General features: G+C 40.0%; 1 protein-coding gene across 2 annotated transcripts in view; it reads left to right on the forward strand.

Annotated features, from left to right (window-relative positions):
- The window catches only part of RHOBTB1 (Rho related BTB domain containing 1), a 67,025-nt gene extending 43,837 nt beyond the window's left edge, over positions 1-23,188 (forward strand). For both annotated transcript variants that reach the window (XM_075257509.1, XM_075257508.1), the window contains exons 2-10: positions 4,482-4,683; positions 5,280-5,383; positions 11,871-12,056; positions 12,469-13,430; positions 14,603-14,721; positions 15,598-15,748; positions 16,720-16,808; positions 17,164-17,269; positions 18,785-23,188. In XM_075257509.1, the coding sequence (XP_075113610.1) occupies positions 4,492-4,683; positions 5,280-5,383; positions 11,871-12,056; positions 12,469-13,430; positions 14,603-14,721; positions 15,598-15,748; positions 16,720-16,808; positions 17,164-17,269; positions 18,785-18,957 (2,082 nt within the window). In that variant the 5' untranslated portion in view covers positions 4,482-4,491 and the 3' untranslated portion in view covers positions 18,958-23,188. The remainder of the gene's footprint in view (positions 1-4,481; positions 4,684-5,279; positions 5,384-11,870; positions 12,057-12,468; positions 13,431-14,602; positions 14,722-15,597; positions 15,749-16,719; positions 16,809-17,163; positions 17,270-18,784) is intronic.
- The last annotated feature ends 2,834 nt before the right edge of the window (positions 23,189-26,022 follow it).

Consider the following 26,022-nt stretch of genomic DNA (forward strand, 5'->3'; position numbering starts at 1 on the left):
ACTTTAACATGGGTTTGACCCTTGGGACCCCAGGTGATCTTCTTTTTGAAGAGACTGCAGAGTTTCAGTGAGCGCTATAGCCTCTTTAAGCACAGCACCATATATTATGTAGGGTCTTTGCTTGGTTTCGCAGTTAATCCCCATTCACTTGAAAGGGGCTGAGCCATACACAGACTATGGGACGAATAAACAAGACGTCACATGGGCTGTGAGGCAAAAGCGGGGCTCATTGACCACACTGATTTTCGAGTAATGACTAGAAAGCCCCTTTAACAACTTTGGAGACTGACACAAAAACTGCCAAAAATCAGAGGAGAGACAAGTCCTACATGAAGGAGTTTTCTCTCCACCAGTTTCCGTATAGAGACAGTAGACACCCAACAGATCACATTATAGTCTATGGAGTCCGTCGGCATCTGCAGGTAACAGTCATTCAGTGCTTCTAAATTATTTATCCTCTGGATCAGAGTTACTTAGATTCTGTCTGTATTATATACTTTGGCCTAGTCTGTCCCTGAGTAATTTTAAGGGCCCATTGTGGTACCCTGTATATAACCATCATGCATAGTTGCAGCATGGTGCTTCCATAGCAAACAGCTTGTACTGTATTTACCAACAAAATCCTACTGTGCAGTCCAATCGATGAGTTAATACATCAGACTATGGTAGGTGACGTGTGTAAAGTACGGCCGCATGACAAATGCTTAACACTATGTTCCCTTTCGTCAGTGACTAAACACGCATCCTGCTTTCCAGGATCTTCCTAGATAGAACAGTCTTTGCCCAAATGGAAAGAAGGAAATATTTCAGTTACAAGTTGTGTTACTGGTTTATGATTAGATACTATAAAGTACGTATGGACACTGCAATCTATTATGTACAGGTTATTTTGTCCTATGGAAGAGTTTGACATCACATTATTAGGTTATGTTCACATTTGCTTCGTAGGAACAGGACAATGAACATGACAACCGTGTCAGATTTTTCACCTAAAGGACACCAATGGTGCCTTCTGAAGCCATGTTGTGTACACCCCACTTTTCTGCACTTGCTTATTAACCCTTTACAGAGGACACTTGCACAGCACAGAGTTATAAGAGGATGCTCCAGAATTGTAATTTCATGAGGAATACAGTCATTTACTAAAGTAGATATGTCAGGAGAGCTGACCTATCCTGTTTTTTTCATCCCTGTGGCCTTCAGAATTGAAAGCCTTAAGCTTCATGATGGGTCCCAAAATGGCCACTCTTGTATCCTGCTTCCTATTTATAGATGGCCGCCGGCATGTTCTATACGCAGTTGGTAATTACTGTAGTCAATATCAGGACTCCACAACTCCTAACAACTATTTTCAAGGCCAACAACCTGTCAAGTTTGATCTAAGCCATAGAATTACAGGATGATCAATGGAGTTCAGCAGCTTTGGGAAAGTCTCCTGTGAATACAGGCCTCAGGCCCTGAAGGTATAGGCCAGCAAAACATCTTGTTGGCCACCTGATTTTCTTGAAACCTTTCAATTCTTTTAGACCTAATTAAAGGAATAGGAAAGTGATTGCCAAAACTAAGAAATAACATCTTGCAACTAAAGTCATAAATAATAGATAACATGGTATAATTGATATTGCTGAAATTCTTAGAGGGTTTTTCGGGAGTTAAATATTAATGCCCTATCCTTAGGATAGGTCATCAGTATGCGATTGGTGAGGGTCCAGTAACTGGCCAAGTGAGCACCATTTCCACTCCAGCGTAGATGTGAACATAGTCTTATTATTCGGGGAAAGCTGTGGGGTTCACCCAAACACTATGGTCCCTTTAAAGAACTGATCCTTGGGGTCACAGGTATTTGATAGGATACAGATGATAATCCAGGAAACCCCATTAAATTTGCAGAAAGTTATTTGCATAATCCTTTGGCAGATAAAGCAGCCATTTCTGTTAATAAGGTTACACATACACACACACAGGAGCATGAACGGGTCCATGATAATAAGTGGAAAATGGATGGTAACCGGGTGCCGTCTGTGTCGTCTACGGACCCAATTTAATTACTGATCCCAGCAAAATAGATAGAAATAGGACATGTCCTGAGTTTTCCCTCACAATCCCCCAAACGGACCAATGATTTTTTTTGTTGCAGATTTTGCTGCAGTTTTATGAGCCAAGGCCAGGAGTGGTTTATGTAGAAGGTAGAAGTATAAAAACTTCCTATATATGTCCCATTCTCTTTGTATCCACTCTTGGCTTTGGCTTAAAAAAAAAAAAAAAAAAGCTGCAACACTGGTCAGTAATTTCCCCTGCAGTAGCCACTAGCCACCTGTCCAACATAAGGCTAAGGCCCCACGTTGCAGAAATGCAGCTTTTTTTGTTGCAGATTTTTTTGCATTCTTATACCTCTACATTGTGCTTATGGATTTGGCTCAGAAAACCGCAGCAAAATCTGCAATAAAAAAATGCTGTGTCAGTTCCCTTCCAAGCACTGTACGTCTTCACCCTTCAACTTGGAGATCTCCATTGATATTTTTATCCTTCAGCCATATCCATTATTATTTTAACTGGCGACTACATTGTTTCTAGAAAATTAAGTACAGATCATGTTTTCTAGAAAGCAAGCACCGATCGCCTCTCATAAGGCATTGTAATATTTAGCATAATTTCTCTTGGTGCTGGTTAACAAGCACTGAGAATAGATGCGTGGACTAGAAAGCAGAGAAGCCGAAATGCTGTAATAACTTATGTCCTATGGGACGACGTGTAGAAAATTAACAGATATAATTACTGCACTGCAGTAAAAGCCCAGAAATATTGCATGGGCAGAGATAGACAAGTAATATCACACTATATATATATATATATATATATATATATATATATATATATATATATATATATATATATATACACACACACACACACACACACACTATGTGTGGTGTGAAGGGATTATCAGTATTTCATGCCCCTTATCTGAGTTATTAATATTATTATGCTCCCTATTATATTTATATTTTATGCTACTTTATATGCCAATTTTTTTGTGCCATGGAGTTTTAGGATCAGAACAAAGGAAAAGAAGACACTCTTATTTCTATAGTATTTATCATCTTTTTATCCCACTTTCTTTCATTTTGGTCCTTAAATTAATTGTATCACATTATTATTAGAATAAGGAAAATGTTTGTTTTTGTACCGTGTTAGCCAGTGGGTAGGAAATATAAAAAAACAAAAAAACTTGAGAGTCTTCAGTAGTTGATACCTTTTTTAATGGCTAACTACTGAAGACTCAAGTTTTTTGTTTTTTTATATTATTATAAGAGTAATGGAGATGTTTTGCTAATGAAAAATTGGCAGAATTCTGTTGCTATTTTGGGCAAAAACCATGCCGTGCTTGCGTTGTACCACATTTGTTAAATATTTTAGACACTTTTAAAACGGCTCTTGACAAATAGTTGGGTCTTCGTGGAGATAGGTGTAACTTAAGAGGTGCCAAATTTTGGAGAAATTTTAACACAAGCTTCTGCTGCAAAGTAAGCGTGCTGGTGTTTGAGAAAAAGTATCTAAAGATGAACCACATTTATCAGGTTTTTTAATACATTTGGTGCATCTTTATATTGGTCTAAGGGAACAAGCCTGTCAACTACATTTACATGCGGAAGTCACCTGTGCTATTTGGGGACAAACACATTTTTCACCCCTTGCAGAATTTGGGTCCACCAGTGATCAGGAGGACAAGTCCTTCTTAAGACTACTTGTGAATGGATCACCAGTGACCAGTGCTCCATTCACAGCTATGGGGCTGTCGGGACTGTAATCTCCAAGAACACCTGCAACCCCTTAGAACTAAATGGAGCACCTGTCACACAAGTGCACTGGCACTCCATTACAAAGAGGCTTTAGTGAGACTTTCAGTCCCCTGTCTTACTGATCTTTGGGGAAAATAGTTGGTCGGGGCCCCAGCAATTGGACACTTATGTCCTGTGGATAGGGGATAAGTGTCCAACGGCACAATACCTTTAAGCTTACAGTGTCTATTAGATAAGACTAGTAAATCTCACTCATTATTCTAATTATTCTTACGATCAACAAGATGTTTGAGTCATTTTAAGGTCATCATGATCTCTGCCAAAAAATGGCATTAACCTAATGAAGCTCTTTAAACACTTGATGGATTGAACTAATTTTCTCATGTACGTCTCAGATACATACTGTTCTGTATATTATGTAAATGCAGTCGTAACAGAGGACCGGCCACATTCCAGATATACCTCAAGTAGACTGGAGAATATTTAGTGACAACAAATGACGTCGTGATGTTTGTTTCAGCCAGATGAGGTGTGACTTGTCATAGCCAGACTCTACAGCCCAGGGCATTTCACTATAAAAAGGAGGAACGTGACTCTCATCTTCAGTTGTAGAGTAACTCTTCAGAGAGTTAGAAGTGTAATGTCATTGCCTTACTCACCTCATCACTGTCTTCCTCTCAGGGCTGTATAAATGGACACTGATATGGACTACGAAAGACCCAATGTGGAAACCATCAAGTGTGTGGTCGTGGGGGATAATGCGGTGGGCAAGACGCGGCTTATCTGCGCAAGAGCATGTAACACTACGTTAACTCAGTACCAGCTGCTGGCCACCCACGTACCGACAGTATGGGCAATCGATCAGTACCGAGTATGTCAAGAGGTGAGTGCCCAATTCTGTGCACCCATGTTTCCCATAACGTAACCTTTCTAACATCCTGAATTAACATCCTGAATCAACAGAATACAGGCTACAGAAAACTGCAGATTTTATCCTGCTGACATTGCCATTGAGCAGATGCAGGGAACTTTCCTATCCTACCTTGTCCTATATTACTGGATTTGTAGGTTTTTGCCTTCCTTAATGTTGCACCAAAGATGTGAATTCATGTGATTTTTGGTTCAACTAGCATTCATTGTATCACCTGTCTATGTACAGATGGGATTAAGTATAAGAACGCATTAGGGTAAAGTATCAATAGAACAATACTAGTGCAGGCACACTTCTCTGTATTATAGGATTGCTTTCCAGCTGTCGTCAGCGAGTCGTGTACATTATGGGACCCTTTAATCTCTGCTAGCTAATGTATAGCGGTGATCGCAGACATGAAACAGCTTTCTTTATTAGTCCAACATATTACATTTCAGCAAAGATTCCGTGATGTCACCAGAAATAATGCACAATCTGCAGAATGTTAGTACCGGCAGAGGTTGCTGCAGTATTATCCCTGTATCATTATATTTATATCTTTTCTTAAGGTCCTTGAACGCTCCCGGGATGTCGTTGATGAAGTGAGCGTTTCTCTCAGGCTGTGGGACACCTTTGGGGATCATCACAAGGACAGGCGTTTTGCCTATGGAAGGTAAACACTAGTGCTTACTCCCTACATAGTAAGCAAAGGTAGATTCGACAGTATCCAGAGGATAATGGGTTTTATAGGCTTTTATGGTGCTGAAATCAGAGACTGGGATCCCATTTCACAGAGTAGGCATGTCTGATATAGTGTAATGAACCATTTAGGTATAAGAAAGGCATAGAATTCCCATGATACTGTATATGAGGTTCTTCATTTCCGTAATCTTTCAATAGCCATATAGATGGGTACATCATTCACATTCTTATAGAACAGCTCCAAGGTCATGCAAATATATATTTCTATGCAATTCTGCATACATATTCTGTATTCCGAATGGACTAGATTGACAAAACCTTACTGCACAGGTGCAACGTGTAACCTACAACTTGACTGTGAAAGTGTTAATAGTGGTAAGACAGCAGTGGAAATTTTTTTAAAAACCGTAGATGACTAAAAACCAGGTTGTGTAATTTAAGGTATTCTGGAAACTTCACAAAACAACAATGTAAATTCCTAAGTGATAGCCTGAGGTTAAAAACATATAGTGATCTGCATATATATATATATATATATATATATATATATATATATATATATATATATATTTATTTTAATGGAGAAAACTAAACTTATATTAAAAGGGTATTCTGACTACAACAAGCCACTGGATACTTGGTGGCAAGCCATCCACTTGGATCCCCTCTGATCACCAAGACAAGGGTCTTCTTTCCCCAGTTCTTCTTAGCAAAAATATCATGACTAGGAGTTATTGAATGGAGCGTGTGCTGTGATAAAGTGCCATGTTGGTTTATTTGAAGTCTATGGCACTGACAAGGGTAGCCAAATACAGCAATTGGGTACCTTAGACTTAGAACGACATGGCACACGCTCAACTTCTGCTTCCTGCAGGCTTATAGCTGGGAATAACCAGAGACACTGGATTACCATTTGGGCAATCAGTGGGGGTGGCAGCAGTCAGGCTCCCACCAGTCACTTACCAGTACTGCATAAACAGCTCCTCCAGCTCAGGCTGGATTCACACTAGCGCTCGCACTCCTTTCATGGATTCCGTCCCTAAATCCGCTAGAAAAATGCAGAGAGAATAGTCCCAAAGAAGGTAACCGCTTTTTAAACAGATTAGGTTTCTGTTTTTTGGGTTCCCAACTGGACCCAAAGAATGTAAACCCCAAAGCTAGTGTGAACCTGTGTTTGGAAAAACTATGACAACCCCCATAGCAAGTCTCTAAGAGTTACGGAAATGGGTTGAGGGCTGTAAGTTTTTCTTTTTACATAGTTCCCATAGGTGGAACCAGCACCTGGCAGGCATTTATGGCTTGTCTTGTGGATATGCTGTAAATCTGTATGACAGGAATACACGGTTTACAAAAACTGCAGCAAAATGTACCACAGCAAGATATGGTTAGTCTCAGAACCCTCAAAACCTGTTTAGGCTAATTCTTCTTATGTCAATCCTCGCCACCTGCCATCAGACCCTAGTCTGCTTATACTGAGGGTCAGCAGTAAGAATAAGTGCTTCTTGCAATCTGTTGACAGAAGGTTGACCTCATGAAGGTTCAGCTTCCTCGAAAACAAGCAAAGATTTAATTACTTAACAGTGTACACTTAAGGATTAAATATAGTCTGGAAAATACGTGCAGAAATGCGGGGCTGCTCCCACCAGTGGGTGCCATCAGAGTCATATCGCAAGTCATGGGACAGATAATTTGGGTTACACCAAACTATATTCCTGGCACAAGCATCCATATTTTATATAGGGTGTGTGATGTCTACCAATGTCCCATCGTGTTTCGACCTTAGGAGTCAGGTGATTAACGGCCATCTGTCACCAGAACCCAACCCTGAAAATAGATAGATTAGGGTCTCCAGAATCAAACAGTGCACCCCCCTTGTCAGTCACAGCCTCTCTTACCCGGTGAACCTAACCTCTCTATATCTGGGACTGGGACCCTGGACTGATATTCTGGGTTCTGTTGACTTCCCACAGGATTCCTAAACCAAATATCTTTTTACATGAAATGATATATCAATCTGCTCGTCTCCTCCTGCTCTATAATGTGATGCCAGTAAATCCTACAGCATTGAAATAGTAACTAGTTCCCCGGGGTATAACCTTTGCACCAAATTTACGACATGCACACACACTGTATTTCAGTTGAATTTATGTTTGTAGTTACCACGGACTCTAAGATAGATCTAGACAGTTGATACCAAGTAAACAAGTAATGAATACATATCCCTGTGTAATCTCATAGCATCATAAATTATCAGGGCACATGACTATAGCTGGTTAAAGGTGAATATTAATTAACCCATTCCTGCTGTGTAGCCTGCACCCAGAATCACTGAGCAGAGTATACAGAGCTAAGTACAGGGGGTATCTTTAACTGTCTCACAACGTCATCGGCTTCTCTTGTCCATATATCCTATTAGGGCATATAGGTGTCATAGAAAGAGTCTCTCAACTCTGGACCACCAGAGTGGCAGTGTATGGCCTTGTTCACACAACCGTGATACACATTGACTGATTTGCATCCGTGTGTCACCAGTCTCTAACAGTCTCTTAATCTGTAAAATTATTTTTGTTGATGGACCTAACGCAGAGCCTTTTAAAAACATGGACATGTGATAAGGTCCATAGGATTGCATATATTATGGATCCACAATATGGCTGCTTTACTCCGTTGTGTGGATAAGGCCTAGGAGTGTCTCCCGCTCTGGCGGACCTCCCCTGTCCATGCATTACATGACTATCCTGTAATGCTCTATGTCACCTAATGAATAATTATATCTAATTATGAGGGATTAGAGAAGCCGGAGCGGTGGCCATCTACGTGGGGTGGTGGCTGCGCATTCTTGCTTCTTTCTTCTCCCATAATAGTACTTTGTCACAATGACTTTCAGTTCCACCTATTCAATTACTGTCGAGTCCATTCACATCCTGATCTTCCAAGCTTTGTTCTATGTTATACTATTAGCTCAGTGGAACATTGAGTCATAATTTGGGGTGGTTATTACAATGCCAAGGATTACCATCTATTAAAGCGTGTTTAGCGTCTTTTCATGACGGTGGTAGTACGTGACTAACTACAGCATCCAACCCAACCACATCAGTGGATTAAGTAGCCTAGATGAAAAAGCAGCCATATATGCATACATTGCATTATTGCAGGGAGATGGCGCAGCAATAACATGTACAGTTTCTGTTATTATGGCTCATGATAATCTTTACAAGCAAAGGATACAAAAAGGTTGGCTTCCTTTATTGTACTTGTCTTTTAAGTACTTTTCTGTGCACTTTCTGGCTTAATCAGTACTTAGCCCCGGGCAAAGTCTTGGATTGAATTTTTTTTTTTTATTAAAAAAAAAAAAAAAGTTATTGGATATCTCCTAGACACTTGGAGCAGTGCCTGGGTTTGATATTTATAGCTTTAGAAGTCTTTTTTATGTTGAGGATAGAAATATTTAGAGCAGTTATATAAAGCACTTTATTTTGTGATTCTTTATTGTGGCTTAGACAGTGCTTGTCACAAAACACAGGGCTGCTCTAACCTATGTCTGGAGACTTAAAGGGAAGGTCCACTTTTTAACGTCATTTTTAGGTTCAACATTATGTTTAGCTCTATTTCATGGACACAAGACTCTATATTAATATCAAACTGATTTGTCTGAAGTCCTGTCTGTCAGCTCCCATCAGTAAGGTTAGTTTATGAGATTACTATGTAACATTTTAAGCCAGTCATCTGAAAAATACAGTCCGATCTTTTAGCAACATGTTGTAGAACAGAAGGAGCTGAGCAGATTGATATATAGGTTTGTGGGAAGAGATTTAGTGTAACTTGATAATTATGCATTGAAATCTCTGTTCTTTCTTTATTGAGAAGTCTAGTGGGTGGTCCTATCAGTGATTGACAGCGATTTTTGTATGCACAGTCGTAGAGGGGAGGCTGGTAATCACTGGTAGGACCATGTCCTTGACTCCTCAACATAGAAACATCAGAGTTTTCAATGTATAAATGACTAGATATAGGGAATCTTTTCCCACAAAATGATATATCAGTCATCTCGGCTTCTCCTATTCTATAACATGCTGCCTGCAGATTGAATAGCATTTCCAATGTGACGGGTTCCCTTTAAAGGGGTTATCCAGGTTAAACAAATTGATGGCCTATTCAACTGATATGTGAAAATGCTAGTCCATGACTATGCTCCCTCTAGTGGTAACCATAATGTTTTACCTATTTATATAGAAAATGGTGTTCAATACAATCTTGTAAACAGTCAGATCCCTTTATATGAACAGTTTATGCACTTATGCCAGCAGGATATCAATAGGGCATATTTCAGGTTCTAAAGAAGGGAAAGTTTCCATTCACTGATAGCTTAGATCTTGCAAATGGCAGGTGATATACAATGCCCCACATTTACGGTTGTGGTTACGACTAGACATTGGTGTATAGGAGGTGCATCTTTGGTGCCATTAGGCTCTTGAAGCTTTGGCTAAAATTTTTGGCATGTGGCGAGGATTCTCAGAAAAAGGGAGCGCAGCTTAAATGATGCAACGTAATTGCGTTGAGAATTCTAGTTCAAAAGCAGCCAACTAAAAGGTGGGACAAATGTAGACTAGACCATCCAAAGATACACCAAATCTATCATCCAGCCTCAGCCACTGTGATAAATCTGGCATATTTCAGGACAAAGTTTACACTGTCCATTAGTAAATCTGAGCAAATGTATATTGAAAAGTTCCAGAACTTTGCAATAAATTTTAGAATCGCTTACCAAATTACCTTAGAAATGTCTGTTTATTCAGAAATGATCAGGAAAATATTCGTAGACTATTTTTCTTGTGTGCCTGCAATGTACGGTGAAGGCAAAACAGTTAAATAACAGCATTTAAGATTCAGCGATGAATGAATAGTTATTGTGTTCCTGAACCCGACCGTGTTCTCTAAACTCCCTATAATTACTATTGTCGAGGCTGAAATGACGCAGATTATTAGCAATGGGCTGTGGAGATCAGCACTTATGTATCAGAGGAGGTCGTGTGATATATGCCAGTAATGAGTACGCTTACGCCACTACCCAGCCTAGACGACCAGGAATGTGTTCATGACCTAAACAATATTAACGGGGGTGCCAACTGCATAGCCGGGGGGTAAGGTCTGCTCTGTAACCATATTGATTTTGTTAGCAGCCATTTAGGTGACCGTAACAAGTCACTTGTGCTTATCAACCTTTACAAACGCGTTTCATTATTAAATTAGGGAGACCAATCAATTGTAATTAGTTAGGCGGTGTCCTGTTAGCAGGCAACCGAAGCAGCGGGTCTTCACAGATTTTATATGTGCCATAAATATACAGATTTTCCATTCTAATAAGGAGAAACCTGCAGTGTTAGTGTATTAGCATATTATTTTTAGAAACTGTATGTCTAGCGTGATCTCCCTGCCATTCTGTTAGGATCTAGAAAAAGAACAGGAGGTGTATGATCACGAGGCAATTCATTCTTGGATCTGTTGTTTATATATATACACCCGCATACAGTATTAGGGTGATAACAGCATCTGAAATAGAACATTTGTTACTGTTAATAACTACAGCTAGTCTGGGGGGAGGGAGCTGAGAGTAGAGATAAGTAAATTCATTTGTGTATCAATTTATATACTGGGTGTTATGAGCAAACATTGGAATAAAGGTCCCATATTGTGGAAACGTGGAGCAACATGGAAAGGTAAAAAGTAGGTACAAAAATTTTGTTGCCACCATTAAGAGCACAGCAGTCACAATGCGTACTGTCACCCCATTCAATATGAATGGAACTGTACTAGTCATCAGTCCCTTATATGTTGAATGGATGGGCTGTGGCATACATGACTGTTATGCCAAACAGGGGATACAGGACCCCCTGTTCTTGTGATTGTTGTGTTTGCTGCAGTGGGACACTCCCACAAGCAGACACTTATTTCCTGATTAAGCCCTAAGGAACCTGGTTGGGGAACACTGGTCTTGAGAAACTTTTTGGGTCTTGCACTTAAGAGGACATTTTACCACCTCCACCAGCTTCAACTCAATAGCTGTTGCTCCACTGATTCCAGCAAAGTTGGAGTTTCTTCTCTAGCCAGCACCATTCCTGAGCAATCATTTCTGTTAATTTCAGCACAAGTATGCTCTCTGTTGTCAGGTGGATGATCTTGGTCTGTCTGCACCAGCCAAGGTGACACTACAGAGTATTATTGTACTGAAAATAAGAGAAGTGATTACTCTGGAATGGTGAGGACTAGAGAAAATATTCCAACTGTGCTGGAATCAGTGGAGCAGCATCTATTAAGTGATGCAAAGAGTTGAAGTTGATGGAGATAGTGAAAGGTCCTATATAACTTCTGAATATCTAAAAATAAAACTGACTTCTGCCTACAGGATGACCTTTGTCAGTAAATTTAGTAACGCATTGCCTATGCTCTTTTTTTTCCAGATCTGATGTTGTTGTCCTGTGTTTCTCAATTGCAAATCCAAATTCCTTAAACCATGTTAAAACAATGTGGGCTCAGGAGATCAAGCATTTTTGTCCCCGCACACCTGTCATTCTTGTTGGCTGCCAGCTGGACCTGCGTTATGCCGATCTTGAAGCTGTTAACAGGGCAAGACGACCATTAGCCAGGTAAAAGCCATAGATCTTATTTTAATCCATTCATTAGGCAGCAAGTAGTCGTGAGCTAAAAGCGAGGTTCTAATATCCCCTTGATACTCTATGTGTACTTGCCATCTCTCCGGAGATGTTTGTTTTAGTGAATACTTGCATTGCCCTTAAATTGATAATTCTGGACCACATTTTTTAGAACTCTGCATTGTGTCATTGGGACAGTGCCAGAGTGTTTACGACCACACCCTGTTGACAAATTCCAGTTGTCGGTTTTTCATACATTCCCAGGAGGAATGCAATGGTACACTGCATAATTTTAAGAAAGTGTGTTCCAGAACCCCATTAAAATTTATACTTCTATGCATGTTAGTGTTGAAGGGTTTACAACAATGGATCACTAATTCCTTATTATGTTTTCTTTCAATTACAGACCCATAAAAAGAGGAGACATTTTGCCACCAGAAAGGGGAAGAGAAGTTGCAAAGGAACTTGGTGTCCCATATTACGAAACCAGTGTTTTTGACCAGTTTGGCATAAAGGACGTGTTTGACAATGCAATCAGGGCTGCCTTGATCTCCAGGAGACATCTTCAGTTTTGGAAGTCCCATCTCAAGAGAGTTCAGAGACCTTTACTGCAAGCTCCGTTCCTCCCACCTAAATCACCACCGGCAGTTATAAAGATACCCGAATCCAGTGAATCTAACATCAATGATGCTGGAGATTTACTGGACAATCCTTTGTGTGCAGATGTCATGTTTGTCCTACAGGACCAAAAACAGATCTTTGCCCATAAAATCTATCTTGCTACCTCCTCTTCAAAATTTTATGACCTTTTTTTAATGGAACATGAAGAATCTCCAAACCCTGTGGAAAGGTTCTACAAGAAGGAAAAGCCTACAAAGGATTTGTTATTGCGGACACTAAGCCTTGATACAGATGAGGACACTGATGGGTCTTCCTTGAAACCATCAAATGCCTGTCTTCGGATTTCAAGGAGCGATGATACCTTACTAACTTCAGATTGTGATGAAGAAGGTTGTGTTGCTTTATCATCTTGGAGCAAAGGCTTTCATAGTATGCACCAAGAACTGATGATCAACCCAATATCGAATAGGACTTGTTCAATGACCGTAGTCCGAATGGACTCCTCTGTACAGTATGGGCCTTTCAAAACTGTATTACGGTTTCTATACACAGGACAGCTAGATGAAAATGAAAAAGGCTTGATGCGAGTAGCACAAATTGCAGAAATTCTAGAAGTATTTGATTTACGGATGATGGTAGAGAACATCACAAACAAAGAAGCCTTTATGAACCAGGAGATTACAAAAGCGTTTCACGTCAGGAAAGCAAATCGAATCAAAGAATGTCTTTCCAAGTCAACCTTTTCTGGTGAGCAGATTCTCTTTTGATTAGATTTCCATTCATCCGTGCCGTCTGCTAAACACCTCTTCAGGCACTGGAATCGTACATCTTGTACATTTGCAGGTCACGTTTATAGTCCCTTGCAGTACCGATGACCCCTTTTTGGCGCCATCAATTCTTTGACCCTCTTTCTTTACTCATATCGGCTTGTAACTTATCATGAAGCTGTAAATCCCTTTCCTGAAGAGTATTTTAATTATCCTTGGAGAAGTTTCCTCGGAAGTCATTAGCCACTAAAAAAACATACATGTACCCATGGAATAGAGTCAAATCCTAAGTTGCATTTTGTTTTAGGTCCCTAGTCTCACATCTACCCTTAGAAATAGTAAAGTAGATAGGACTATAGGTAAAATATTGGAAAACTAGATTAAACTATAAGTTAATATATAGCTACATACCTATTGCTAGATATATCAATCTCTTACTAGCGAACGTAATCCTGGAGGTCACATCTAGTTCAAGTTATTGCAGCTTCCCCGTCCTTTAGTCAGTCTGTTTGTTGTTTCATAGGCAACGTATGGGTTGTTTATAGTAAATAGTAGCCTGCCTGCTGACTAGCTTTGAGTTTATACCAATTTTCCAGGCTCCTCATGCATGTTTCATACAGATGACTTATCCATAGGTCATCAATGTTAACTGTTAGGGTCTGACATCCAGATTAGCTGTGGACGGGGAGCAGATTCAAGAGATAGAAGCCACCTCCATGGAGTGGATATGGCCTGCACAGTATCCCTGTCCACTGAAGAAGTTTCTGTCACCCCAAAGACAACTAGAACAGCTGATCTGGGTGATGTCCGGCTGTTGGACCCCCACAGATCTCATACTGATGACCTATCCTGTCCTTAGTTAGAATTGTATAGCATCCAACAATTATGTAATATGGTCTTTAGCCCATTCACATTTAGTATATCGCGCTAATAATAGCAGTTTCTATTCTGCCTGCTGCTTATGAAAGACATAAACAATACAGGATAATTTTCTGACACCTCATGGGGCATGGGATTTCATTCATACCCAGAAGCACTGTGAAGTGATAACATGGTCTCTCGTCCTTTGCTCTCATTCTGACACCGTTCCCTGTATTCCTGGAAGCTGTGTCGCTACAGGCTTAGTGATCATGTTTCTATATTTGGTTCCAGATGTGACATTTAAATTGGATGATGGAAGCATCAATGCCCATAAGCCGCTTCTAATCTGTAGCTGTGAATGGATGGCTGCAATGTTTGGAGGTTCATTTGTGGAAAGTGCAAATAATGAGGTATATACATTTTAAGGGAGATTTTGCTTGGTTTTTTTTTTTATTACTTTGCACCCCTATACTCGCTTTATTGGGTTATTATACTGCAACAAAATCTTTGATCTCTTGATAAAAAAATCTGACTCCATTTCTAAAAATGCAAGGTGCAAAGAAGGCTAGTTTATGGTTTGGCAGTTTTGGTAAAGCAGGTCCAATATTCCAATAAGTCTCAAAAAAGACTAAACAATGAAACCCCATTTTAACGTTGTCTAAGACCAATATATATATATATATATATATATATATATATATATATATATATATATATATATATATATATATAACTTTACTAGCTGTATACATACTCTGCTCAAATGAATACTACTATGCAGAGGAAAATAGCAAAAATCTATTGACAGTAGAAATTAAAGAGGAAGATATCAGCTGTGGGGTACTTGGAGACTGGGTCAATGTCTTAGCCAGGTTGGGTGGTGAGAACCTGTGCAGGACCTGGGCATCTAGTTGAATAGTTAGATCCAAGGGTTAGGGCGGCACGGTGGCTCAGTGGTTAGCGCTGGAGTCCTGGGTTTGAATCCAACCAAGGACAGTATCTGCAAGGAGTTTGTATGTTCTCCCCGTGTTTGCATGGGTTTCCTCCCACACTCCAAAAGACATACTGACAGGGGGAACAAAAAAGAAAAAAAGTTAGGTGGAAGAGCAGAGAATTATGGATGGGGGATTGTAGGAAAAAGAGGACCCTTCAGTTTTAGGTGGCAGGATCATAAATAGGAGGGCTAGCTGCTAAGGAGCGCTCAACACAGAAGATATAATGTTCTTTCTGGGCATAAGTCATTGTGATTAGGTGGTTTTTCATTGAGATTTTTTGCTTTTTTGCAGGTCATCCTCCCTAATGTAAGCAAATCTTCAATGCAAGCTGTGTTAGACTATCTCTACACCAAGCAGTTGTCCTGCACATCAGACATGGACCCACTGGAGCTAATCGCGCTGGCAAACAGAATCTGCCTTCCACGTTTGGTGGCTCTCACTGGTAAGAGCGACATGATTCTTTCAAGGTTCTTAGGATTTAGAATTGAATTTGGATCAAAATATAATGGGGAATTGCATAAATAGCAAATCCCAAATGTATTGAAGTGTTAATAATAAGCTGCAGAGGTGTAAAGCCGTGCAGTGAAATGATAGCAGCCTGTATGGGACTGAAATGAGGACAGAAATTTTCACTAGCTATGAGCTTGGCATACGTTTCAGCCAAGGTGCACCTCGTCCTGAATTAAGCATATTCTCTGCCCCCAGAGGACATCAAGACTAACATACAATACACCGGTCTTGATGGATTCCTCCAAATATGTATATTCACAAAAAAAGGGTTATACCACATCATAAACTGATATTGGTTGTCTGACCATCGATCATGAGAATGGTGGTCCTGAGTTCCCCCTTTTTAATGGTAGGCATTAACCCATGGACATTACCCTTCCTTAAATCTCTATGGGACTGCTGAAAGAAACCAAATACGGCACTCCGTTGTCTCCAACAGTTTTGTATAATTTGTCAGCAGCATGGCAGAGTGACAGCTGCATGCAGACAAAACCCAGCAATACTTGTGTAATTGTGTGATAATTGGTGGAGCATGCGGGCGCGGTATTATCATTATGCTAGCCATAATGATAGAACTAGTGGTGATGAGAGTCAACATGATGACTAGGCAGGTTAAGAAAAAGTATTCCCTTAATGATATATAAAGATTAAAGATATACTGCAAATAGTCATGCTTGTCATTGACAGGCTTCATCCATAGTCACGGCACCAATAACCCACCTAGTTCTGCATTATTACACAACTTTTTAATGCATACCCGTATTGAAATTCTGCTGGATTTTAAGGTCATATTGTATGTAGCGTATTTATAGAATCTGCTTTGCGTGTATTTTTTGACGTCCAGAAATATTTATATTATTTATAATGGTTGTCACCGAGTGTAAAATGTGCTTTGTCCTGCAGAACAACATGCTGTGCAGGAGCTGACCAAGGCTGCAGTGAATGGGGTGGATATTGATCAGGAAGTGCTGACCTATCTGGAAATTGTTCAGGTTTGTATTATGGTTCTGTTCTATCAGGCACAGAGGATATTACTGTATAAGCGCAGAGGGAGAGAGGAGAGCAGATGTAAATGTCTTTATCTTTCAGCCGAGATTATCTTGGCTAAAGATCAGGCAGTCCTGGAATTGTGTTGATCGGATGAGAGAGACATAGATATTCATAACACAGGACACAGACATGATGTCAAACCTTGCACTTATGTAAGTGTGCCGTAACCCACTGCATCGGTCAGACATTTAATGACAGCTCCCATCTAAGTTCTGTGGTTTACGGTGCATTTAACTACATAGTAGTGTACTATTTTATGGCGTACACTCATATGACTTTGCGGCGTTTGTCTTATAGTTTCATAATGCACATCAGCTGGCGGCCTGGTGCCTGCACCACATCTGCACCAACTACAACAGCGTCTGCTCAAAATTCCGGAAAGAGATAAAGTCTAAATCAGTCGGTAGGTACAAACACACCGAAATGTATCACCATATTTTATAGGAAGATACACACAGTCCATATCTTTACATAAGACTCTACATTCTACATGTTAATAGGTTTACATTAGTTACATTGTAGCGGTAGTTTTTTTTTTCCAATCAGTTGTTGTGGATCATTTTTGCTCTACTTCCCGCAGTAGACAAGCCATCATTTCTATTTTTAACATCTCCTACACACAGCCATCTGTCAAGGTGATTTCTTAACTATTTCCAATGGCTTTCATTTCCAACGTATTCATTTTCTTTCAGTCTCACCACAGTGGGTACCTTAAAGCTAGCCACTTTCTGATGTTGTTCCACATGTGGGAATTTCAGGTCAATTTTTAGGAAGTTGTTCTGTATCATGATGGAAAATCTATTGCCAATTAACCCTTCACTTTACACATTAAAAAATGCAAAAGATCAAAATCCTGCTACGGGTCAAGGGTATAGGAGGAGACTCAACAATCACAGTGTATAGGCAGCAAATAATGTTCATAATAATGAAAACATAGGCAATTTTCTAAAATACTTCCTGTATTAGCTTTTCTTGACTATTTAGTAGGTCATGTGCTAGAAAAACAGGTGCGGGGTTTGGTACAGTATCCATATCTTGTTGTCAGCTGTGCACCTGTGTGATCATCACATGACCTGAATAGTGAAGCAGTGAACGTTCCGAACAAGCAAGAGATACGAAAACTCAGAAATGGATTTAGAAAATATTGGAAACTATCAACTTTTATTATTTATACTTTTCCATATATTTATTGGCTAAAACTGGATAGATTGTGTATATAAGCAGTTTTGTTTCATACAAGGGTCAGGCAAATAGAAAGGTTAAAATACCTGTCAGGATATGATAGAGGGAGAGAAGCTGAGCTCTGTGATATATTGGTTTATATGATAGAGGAGAGAAGCTGAGCTCTGTGATATATAGGTTTATATGATTTGGAGTAGAGAAGCTGAGCTTTGTGATATACAGGTTTATGTGATAGAGGGAGAGAAGCTGAAGCCTGTGATATATAGGGTTATATAATAGAGTAGAGAAGCTGAGCTCTGTGATATATAGGGTTATATAATAGAGGAGAGAAGCTGAGCTCTGTGATATATAGGGTTATATAATAGAGGAGAGAAGCTAAGCTCTATAATATACAGGTTAATATGATAGAGGAGAGAAGCTGTGCTCTGTGATATACAGGTTTATATGATTTGGAGTAGAAGGTCTAATTAAAAACAGAGAGAATCCGGATAGGGCTCTTAGAAGGACACAGAGTCCTGATTACCCCACCCACAAAGGATTATTGATGGCCTTCTATGTACACATATTTATAGAAGGAAAGTAGTCAATCATCCAGTGTTGATGTGGTAAGAAAGACTTTCACTATCTCTCCTAAGAGTCCTGCCAGGATTAACACCTTACAGGCTCACGTAAAAGACACACGGGTATGTACATCCATATTCTAATCAGCCATGTTTGTATGTTCTATTTTTTTCAGAAAACCAGGAATATTTTGAAAGACACCGTTGGCCACCAGTTTGGTACTTAAAAGAAGAAGACCACTACCAGAGAGTGAAGAAGGAGAGGGAGAAGGAAGACCACATCCTTAACAAACATCGCTCAAGGCGCAAGTGGTGCTTCTGGAGCTCTTCGTCAGCAGCCTTTGCCTAAGCAGTGACTTGAAAACACATGTAAATGAATATTGTCTTAATGTTATAACAAGCTGTACAGTAGTAACTATGAAGCACTGATATGAATCCACATGTGTGCATTTATTGTTTTTATAAGATCAAAGCACAATCTCACTTCAAGCAGGTCAAAAAAAAAAAAGCTTGTTATCTTTAGCTGGCGAGGGTCCTTGATGCGACCCCTCGTGTCACAGATGAGGGGTCAATGCTTTGGCATCAGTAGGCTAAATGAATGGTCACCGTAAACATACATATATAAAGAGATCATGTTAAGTACAGGGATCTGTCTCAATTTGGAGCAAAACCTTTCTGGTTAGACTAAGCCAATACATGGAGGAGTGCTTACACACAATAATGGTATGTTGTGGAGCACAAGCTCCATCTCCTCTACTAGTACTGTGTTCTTAAAAACTCGGGATCAATATTGTGTAGCATCCAGGCTAGTGTGTCAAGCTAACCTAAGTTGTGGAAAGCTCGACAATCATGTTTAACCTAACCGTCTGTGCATATGTTTCTGCTTAAAGCTCTCGGAAACCAGAAAATCTTCAGATTCAGGTATTTTTTTAAGTAACAAATTGCACGATCTTTATAGTAACCAGCCGAAGCAACGCAGGAGGCAGAAGTTTGTTTTTGACGCTTGTAGTAAGAGCTACCTAGCTTGAGAGCCAATGGCCAGACATGTTGGATCCTTATTCCACCCAGAACCTGAAAATCTAGGAGGTCACAGATGAACTTTCCTATTTCTCAATGGTCTTGGAAGCTGAAGCTGGTCAACCATGACCCAATATTACCACCAGTTGCACCATTAAGTGGTCTGAAGGGCTTTGCAACTAGAGGGGTTTATATCCCACTGTTTGAGCAGTATCTCGGCTTCTTAGATACACCCTATGAGTGCGAATTGTTGGATGGAATATTCAGATTAAGGGTATGTTCGCACGGCGGAATTTGTATTCCGCTTGTGAACATTACGCGCGGCTAGCCACGACGGGATGCCGGTGCAGCATTGGCAATTAGTTGCAGCATTCTGTTCCAAATTACGCCGTGGTTGAGACAGCCACAGACTCCGAGAGACAGGTCATCTCCCTTCTTTTTTCTGCTACTAGCTAGCGGCAAAAAAAAGCAAGTGGCTCCCATTAAAGTCAATGGGAGCCATTTTTGCAGGCGGATTTGCAAACAGCTTAGTGTGAACATACCCTAACTGTGGTCAATCCCAAGGTTTCAGGTTTTGAGTAGCGATAAGCTTCTAACTTTGTAGTATACCTCGAAAATCAGGCCAGTATAACATACTCAAGTAATAGGCACCAAAGGCATAGCTTACATATACGAACAAGCCACTTTTTGCTATTATCTGCTTGCTGGCTGAATTATATCCAGTTAGGAATCATTGATGCCATATATCCAAAAAAAAAAATAAAAAAAAATCATCAAAACTATGCTGTATTCCCAATTAAAAGGAAAGAAACTCATCAAAAAAATATATATATATTAGAAAAAAAAAAAAAAAAAAAAAAAATCAATAATCAACATAGACACTACAACCCAGCAATGATCTGGTTTCCATCTTCACGGGGAACCATTTTTATACTGTCTTACAATATTCTGTATGTGAAATGCCTACGCTAGGTTAGAATATTCTACATAGAAGGGCTTTATTCACAGGGATATGCAGGGTACATTATAGACCCTACTTGCAAGAAAATGTGTTAACTGTCAATGTGACCTAAAATATGTACTTATCTCATGTGGTATCGTCCATTTGTTACACAGTGGTCTTCCACCTTCAGTGCGGTCTAGTGGTGGTTTAATGTGAACCTGTACAGAAATTTACAAAAAGTACTGTATCATGTATGCTGTGAATATAGAAACATGGAGAATGTTGGATCTAACATTCTCTTGTAACTTGGATCATTCCCAACCTCTAACACATTTGTTAAAGCAAAGTGACGGCCATTTTGTGGCCCGATATACAGCCAATCGGTTAGCTATAAATTTATGACATCACTTTGTGTCTCGTTGATGTCATTTCTTCCTATTCTATGGATATAAAACGGAGACAGACTATTCGTTCCAGGAAAAGACATGCATATGTGCGGATTCTTAATGACATGGCTACATATAGGCCGATATTATTGTCAGGTTCACTTTAAATTATGGGTTTTCACCAGTGTTTTTCAGGCTAAATGCCAGGATGTCACTTATATTGTAGCCAAGTGGATTTCATAGCATTTCATTGAAACACTGTGCCCAGGGTGGGCATATGAACCTCCCCTTGTTACGTAGTGAATTTGCTTCCTGTGTATCAGTATTTCCTTCTCTTTCTTCACTTATTTAATTGGTTGTTGTGTGACTTTTCAGTGTTAATTATATAAAAACCCTATATATTGTTGAGGAGGATCAAAGCTGCTCCTGGGCCGATATATCACAATACATATTGTAGCCGACATATTGTCATTATTGCTATACTATAGTCTCGTGGTATTTAAGCCCCACAGAACCTAATATAAAGGTGGACCACCATTGTGAGGTGTCACTAAAAGGAGATTGTAAACCTAAAATACAAGCCCTATACGGAAAGACCCCTGGTAACATTCACAAAATACCATTATGTATCTGGTCCCATACAGTGACGGACCTTGATATTCCTAATGCCGTGCCTATTATCGTTACATACAAGAATTTGTCGGAACCTAGGTCTCCGTATGTCTACGTATATAGTAGTTAGCGAGCGTCGGTGAGGTTCCTGAATATTTTTGTGAATGTTACAAGTCATATTTTTGTATAAAATATAATGTATTTTAGGCTTAGTGGCCTTTTATATGAAAAACTAATCCCCTGGTCTGGTCCGTACGCTTTTCCTAACGCAGACTATGACTTAATCACAAGTGTACTTGAAAACGTGATTGGATACAAATGTTATCTAGAACGCCTCTATAAAACTATTTCGATAGACTTTAGTCAAGAATATGTCACCTCGTCTTTGATTACATTGTCAACTACGTTCAGGTTAGGCTAGAGGGGAAATATTAATGCAGTTCTATAGTACTGCAACCAATTGGTAGTGGGCCAATAGAAGGTCATTTTTGATTGTTCAGAAAATAGTTTTATAGATGGCATAAATCATTTGTGTAATTTTAAGTGCCCATGTGAGGAGATCAATCAAAATCTGTGTAAATGTGGGCACAACAATGATAATCTGTCAAGGAAGGACCGTGGCTCCTGATGCTTCCATGGTGCAGAGTTGTAGACTATAGGACCATATGGAAATGACCAGTGTGTGAGTTTAGTTAAAGGGGTATTCAGGTAATACAAAGACCACAGGATAGGGGATAACTGTCTAACCACTGATCATGAGAATTGTGCTCCCCAATTGCGGCCGTCACCCCATTCATCTCTATGGGACTGCTTATTGTTATCTCCAACAGTCTCCTAGAAGTATAAATATACTGGGGACACAAAACCCTACCTACTAAACGTTTAATACTAGAATATCCCTTTAACCCAGGAGGGAAAAGGTCCACGGTCTGGGTATCCAGGATTTAGCGGAAGGTATGAAGCATCACTAAATGTGCCTGCCCTGACAGATTGTCTATGACAAGTTACATTTGCCACCTTTTTGTAGCTGGTGAAAAATGATGTATTTGCGAGCCTAGCCTGTTGACATATAAATCCATTACTTACCCCAGAGTTGCAGGAAGCCATAACATTAATTACATTCAGGTTTTCGACAGGGGTTGGCAATGCCATTGACATTCAGCATTATAGATACAGGTGCTATGAAAACGGGATTAACCCTGTTATAACATACCAGCAAATATAACCAACAAAATGTGCGCTCTGCAGTATGGACGTTACTATCCGTGAACTGGGGGGGGAGGATATATGGTCATGTGGGCTATGTGAGGTGGAGGCGTTACAGGACGTATTAGAAAGCAGGACTGGTAACCTAAATCCACACCTTGATGTCTGCTGTGACCATTAGGAATAAAGTAACAGTCGACGATTTTACATAACCAAAGCTCAGTTTGTAAACTTGCCAAATGTTACAACTACATGAACGCACCTGGGGTATATGCAATAATATCCAGTTGTAATCTTAAATGTCAGTTTATTTAACCAAGTGGCTGGTTCATTTGGTTAATACAGCCTATGGCCTTTATCTTTGTGGTTATTTTATGTTTTTAATTTTGCAAAAAAAAAAAAAAAACTAAAGAAAATGTCAATAAACTTGTTTAAATATACATTGTCTTCTGTGGTTTGTAGCAGGATTTACAGGTGGACTTAGATTGTTCCAAAGAACGCAATCCACAGGACCAAACAACAAAATTGGATATTTCTACATGACGTATACAGGCTTTACCCAGATTTACTCAAATTTTCTTAAATTTGCCAGCGAAGATTAGATTAGACGCGCAAATTTATTATGATTTTTGGTGAATCTGTAGACCACTTTGCCTAAGCTTATAAAGATTCTTGGTTGGCTTATGTCAGACCATTTATGTAGCAAAATTCTAAGGCCTGATTCACATCTGTGTTTGGTATTCCATTCGGGGAATCTACTTGGGGATCACCTGAACGGAATACCGAACGCATTGATAAGTGGTAAGCTTATGAAAGCACACGGACCACATAGACTGTAATGGGGTCTGTTTTTTTTCCGCATGGAACAGAGAAAAGTACTTCATGAACTATTTTCCTCTCCACATGACTTGTGCGCAGTCTATGGGTTCGTGTGCTTTCATTGCTCACTGCTTGTCAATGTGTTCAGTATTCCGTTCGGAGGGTCCCCAAGCACACTAAGGCCCAGGCCACATATCAAAGGGGTTGTCCAGGAAAAATAAGTCTCTCTCCTTTCTCTGAAGGTTGGAGAAGGTAAAAAAATATATATATATTTTTTTTTTTGTGGGAAATCGCTCAGGTAGGCTTGTAGCAGTGCAGGAAACAGGGACACAGACACTTAAACATAAGGAAACTTTTCCCTGACTATACAGGAGACTGGCTACCAGACTCCCACTTTGGCAACAACAACAGGTGGCACAGTACCTGCTTTGGAGGTCCGGTCTGGACAGGTCAGCTCTGTCAGTGTGGTGCCACACTCCTAGTCTTCACACACAGACTATTATCAGGCCTTGATTACACAGCTGACCTCCCTGGTGTGGGCCTTTATCATACACCCTTTAGCTGCCTGGCTGGAATATACCTGTTCTCCCACACCACACCCTTCGCTCTCTCACTATATATGTATGCGCACAAACATACACATACACTCACCTGCCTGTACCTGGTGCTTCATTGTCCCAGGCCGCTGTCCAGTCCCGCGACAACCCAAGGCTTGTTTTGGCAGAGGTTGCAGCCGCACGTGACCACTGAGGCCAATCAACGACCTAAGGAGAGGTCATGGGACATTACAAGTGACATATGTGAGTGATATCCCGTGTCCTTTCCTGAGGCCAGTGATTGGCCTCACCGGTTACTTGCAGCTGGAACTTCCACTGGAACAAGCCCCAAGGTGCCACAGGACCGGACAGCAGCCTGGTACACCAGAGCACCCATCTTCCCCAGCCTCCAGAGGAAAACTATTTGTTCCTGGACAACCCCTTTAAGCCACTCTGTGTTACTTTTGAGCTACACCCCGTGAAACAAATGTGCCATGTTATGGACAAATGTGTCCCAAAATATACACTTAGAAGATGTCTGATGAATTATTCAGAATATAATTTAAGGCTCTGTTCATACTAGTGTTATGATTGCCATTCTTGAAGGAGCAGCGACAGGTATGCAGAGTTCCAGATGATCCCGATTAACCCTGATGGAGCTCACTGATTTACACCGAGGTCAATTCACTTTCTTTGGGATTTGCAGTATTTTTAAAAGCAAGAACATAACTACAGATCACACTGTTCTTATGATAAAAACACTAGAACCTCTTTGGAGTAGAAGTGCTAATGTGAACAGAGCCTAAAGGATATCCATGCTACTGTACTGTTTTCCTTCCCTCAGTGATCAAGTAGGCTATTCAGCAGGACTGGGATGGGACCTCTGAATAGCTTAAGAGCTTACTTTATAATATTGATGCACAAAGCCTTTTTGATAGGATTCACAAACCCCTAGTTAGGAATTTGGGGTACCATTTACATGATAGTAGATGTAGTCGTTTTATTAGACTATCCTGCAGATACCATTAGAAGAAATGTATCATTATGATTTAATCTGTTTATGGTTGGATTGGATGTTTTTATATTGCAGCAAAATAGACTTTTTTTTATATGTAACATCTCAAAATCCCTATCCGTAGAACATCGTACTTCAAATAACATCTGGACACTGCAGTAAAAGACTGCAGCAGAAAACTGCAAGGAAAGCTCTGATGGAAAATGTAGGTTTATAGTTATTAAAGCTCGCACTAACAATCTGGATAAGAAATAGTTAATGGTAAATCTACCAATACTTATACTCCTGGTTTGCACTTGCATCTTACGATTCCTATCAATATTTATTAGGTTCAGATACCAATAATTCACTTTAGACCTTGTTGACGAAAGGCTGTGTCCATATGGTCTATGAATGCCATAGGCACTAGTGGTTTATGAAGACAGGCCTCAGTAGTTTCCATAGTGTAGTGTCAGGGTATACTAGTGCAAGCTATAAAATGGCTTTCTCCAGTGTATGTGCCACTCTATGGCTCTCCAGTATTTGTTTAGTTACGACTGCATGGACTGTGCCTAGTTTACTAAAGGTAAAGCATTCGTGTATTAATCCTTTGGGATCTTACTGAATGGTCTTGCCAGTTAACATTGATATTTATTTATAGACGCAGATTGAGTTAAAATGATTACCTGCTACCTGGAGCAGCAGGACGGCACTCGAATGTGGAACGGTCACATTCAATCCAGGTCGACTGAGTGGGCCCCTACTACTAAAAGGCCAAGTGCGTATGCGCCATATACCCTATGGTGCAACTTGACAAAATTTTCATTAGTGGAGGTCTAAGTGCTGAAACCCTCACAAATTGCTAAAGTGAAAGGGTAGTAGTCCATGGCTCCCCTTGGAG

This window comes from Leptodactylus fuscus, chromosome 10, assembly GCF_031893055.1.
Source record: "Leptodactylus fuscus isolate aLepFus1 chromosome 10, aLepFus1.hap2, whole genome shotgun sequence".
NCBI lineage: Eukaryota > Metazoa > Chordata > Amphibia > Anura > Leptodactylidae > Leptodactylus > Leptodactylus fuscus.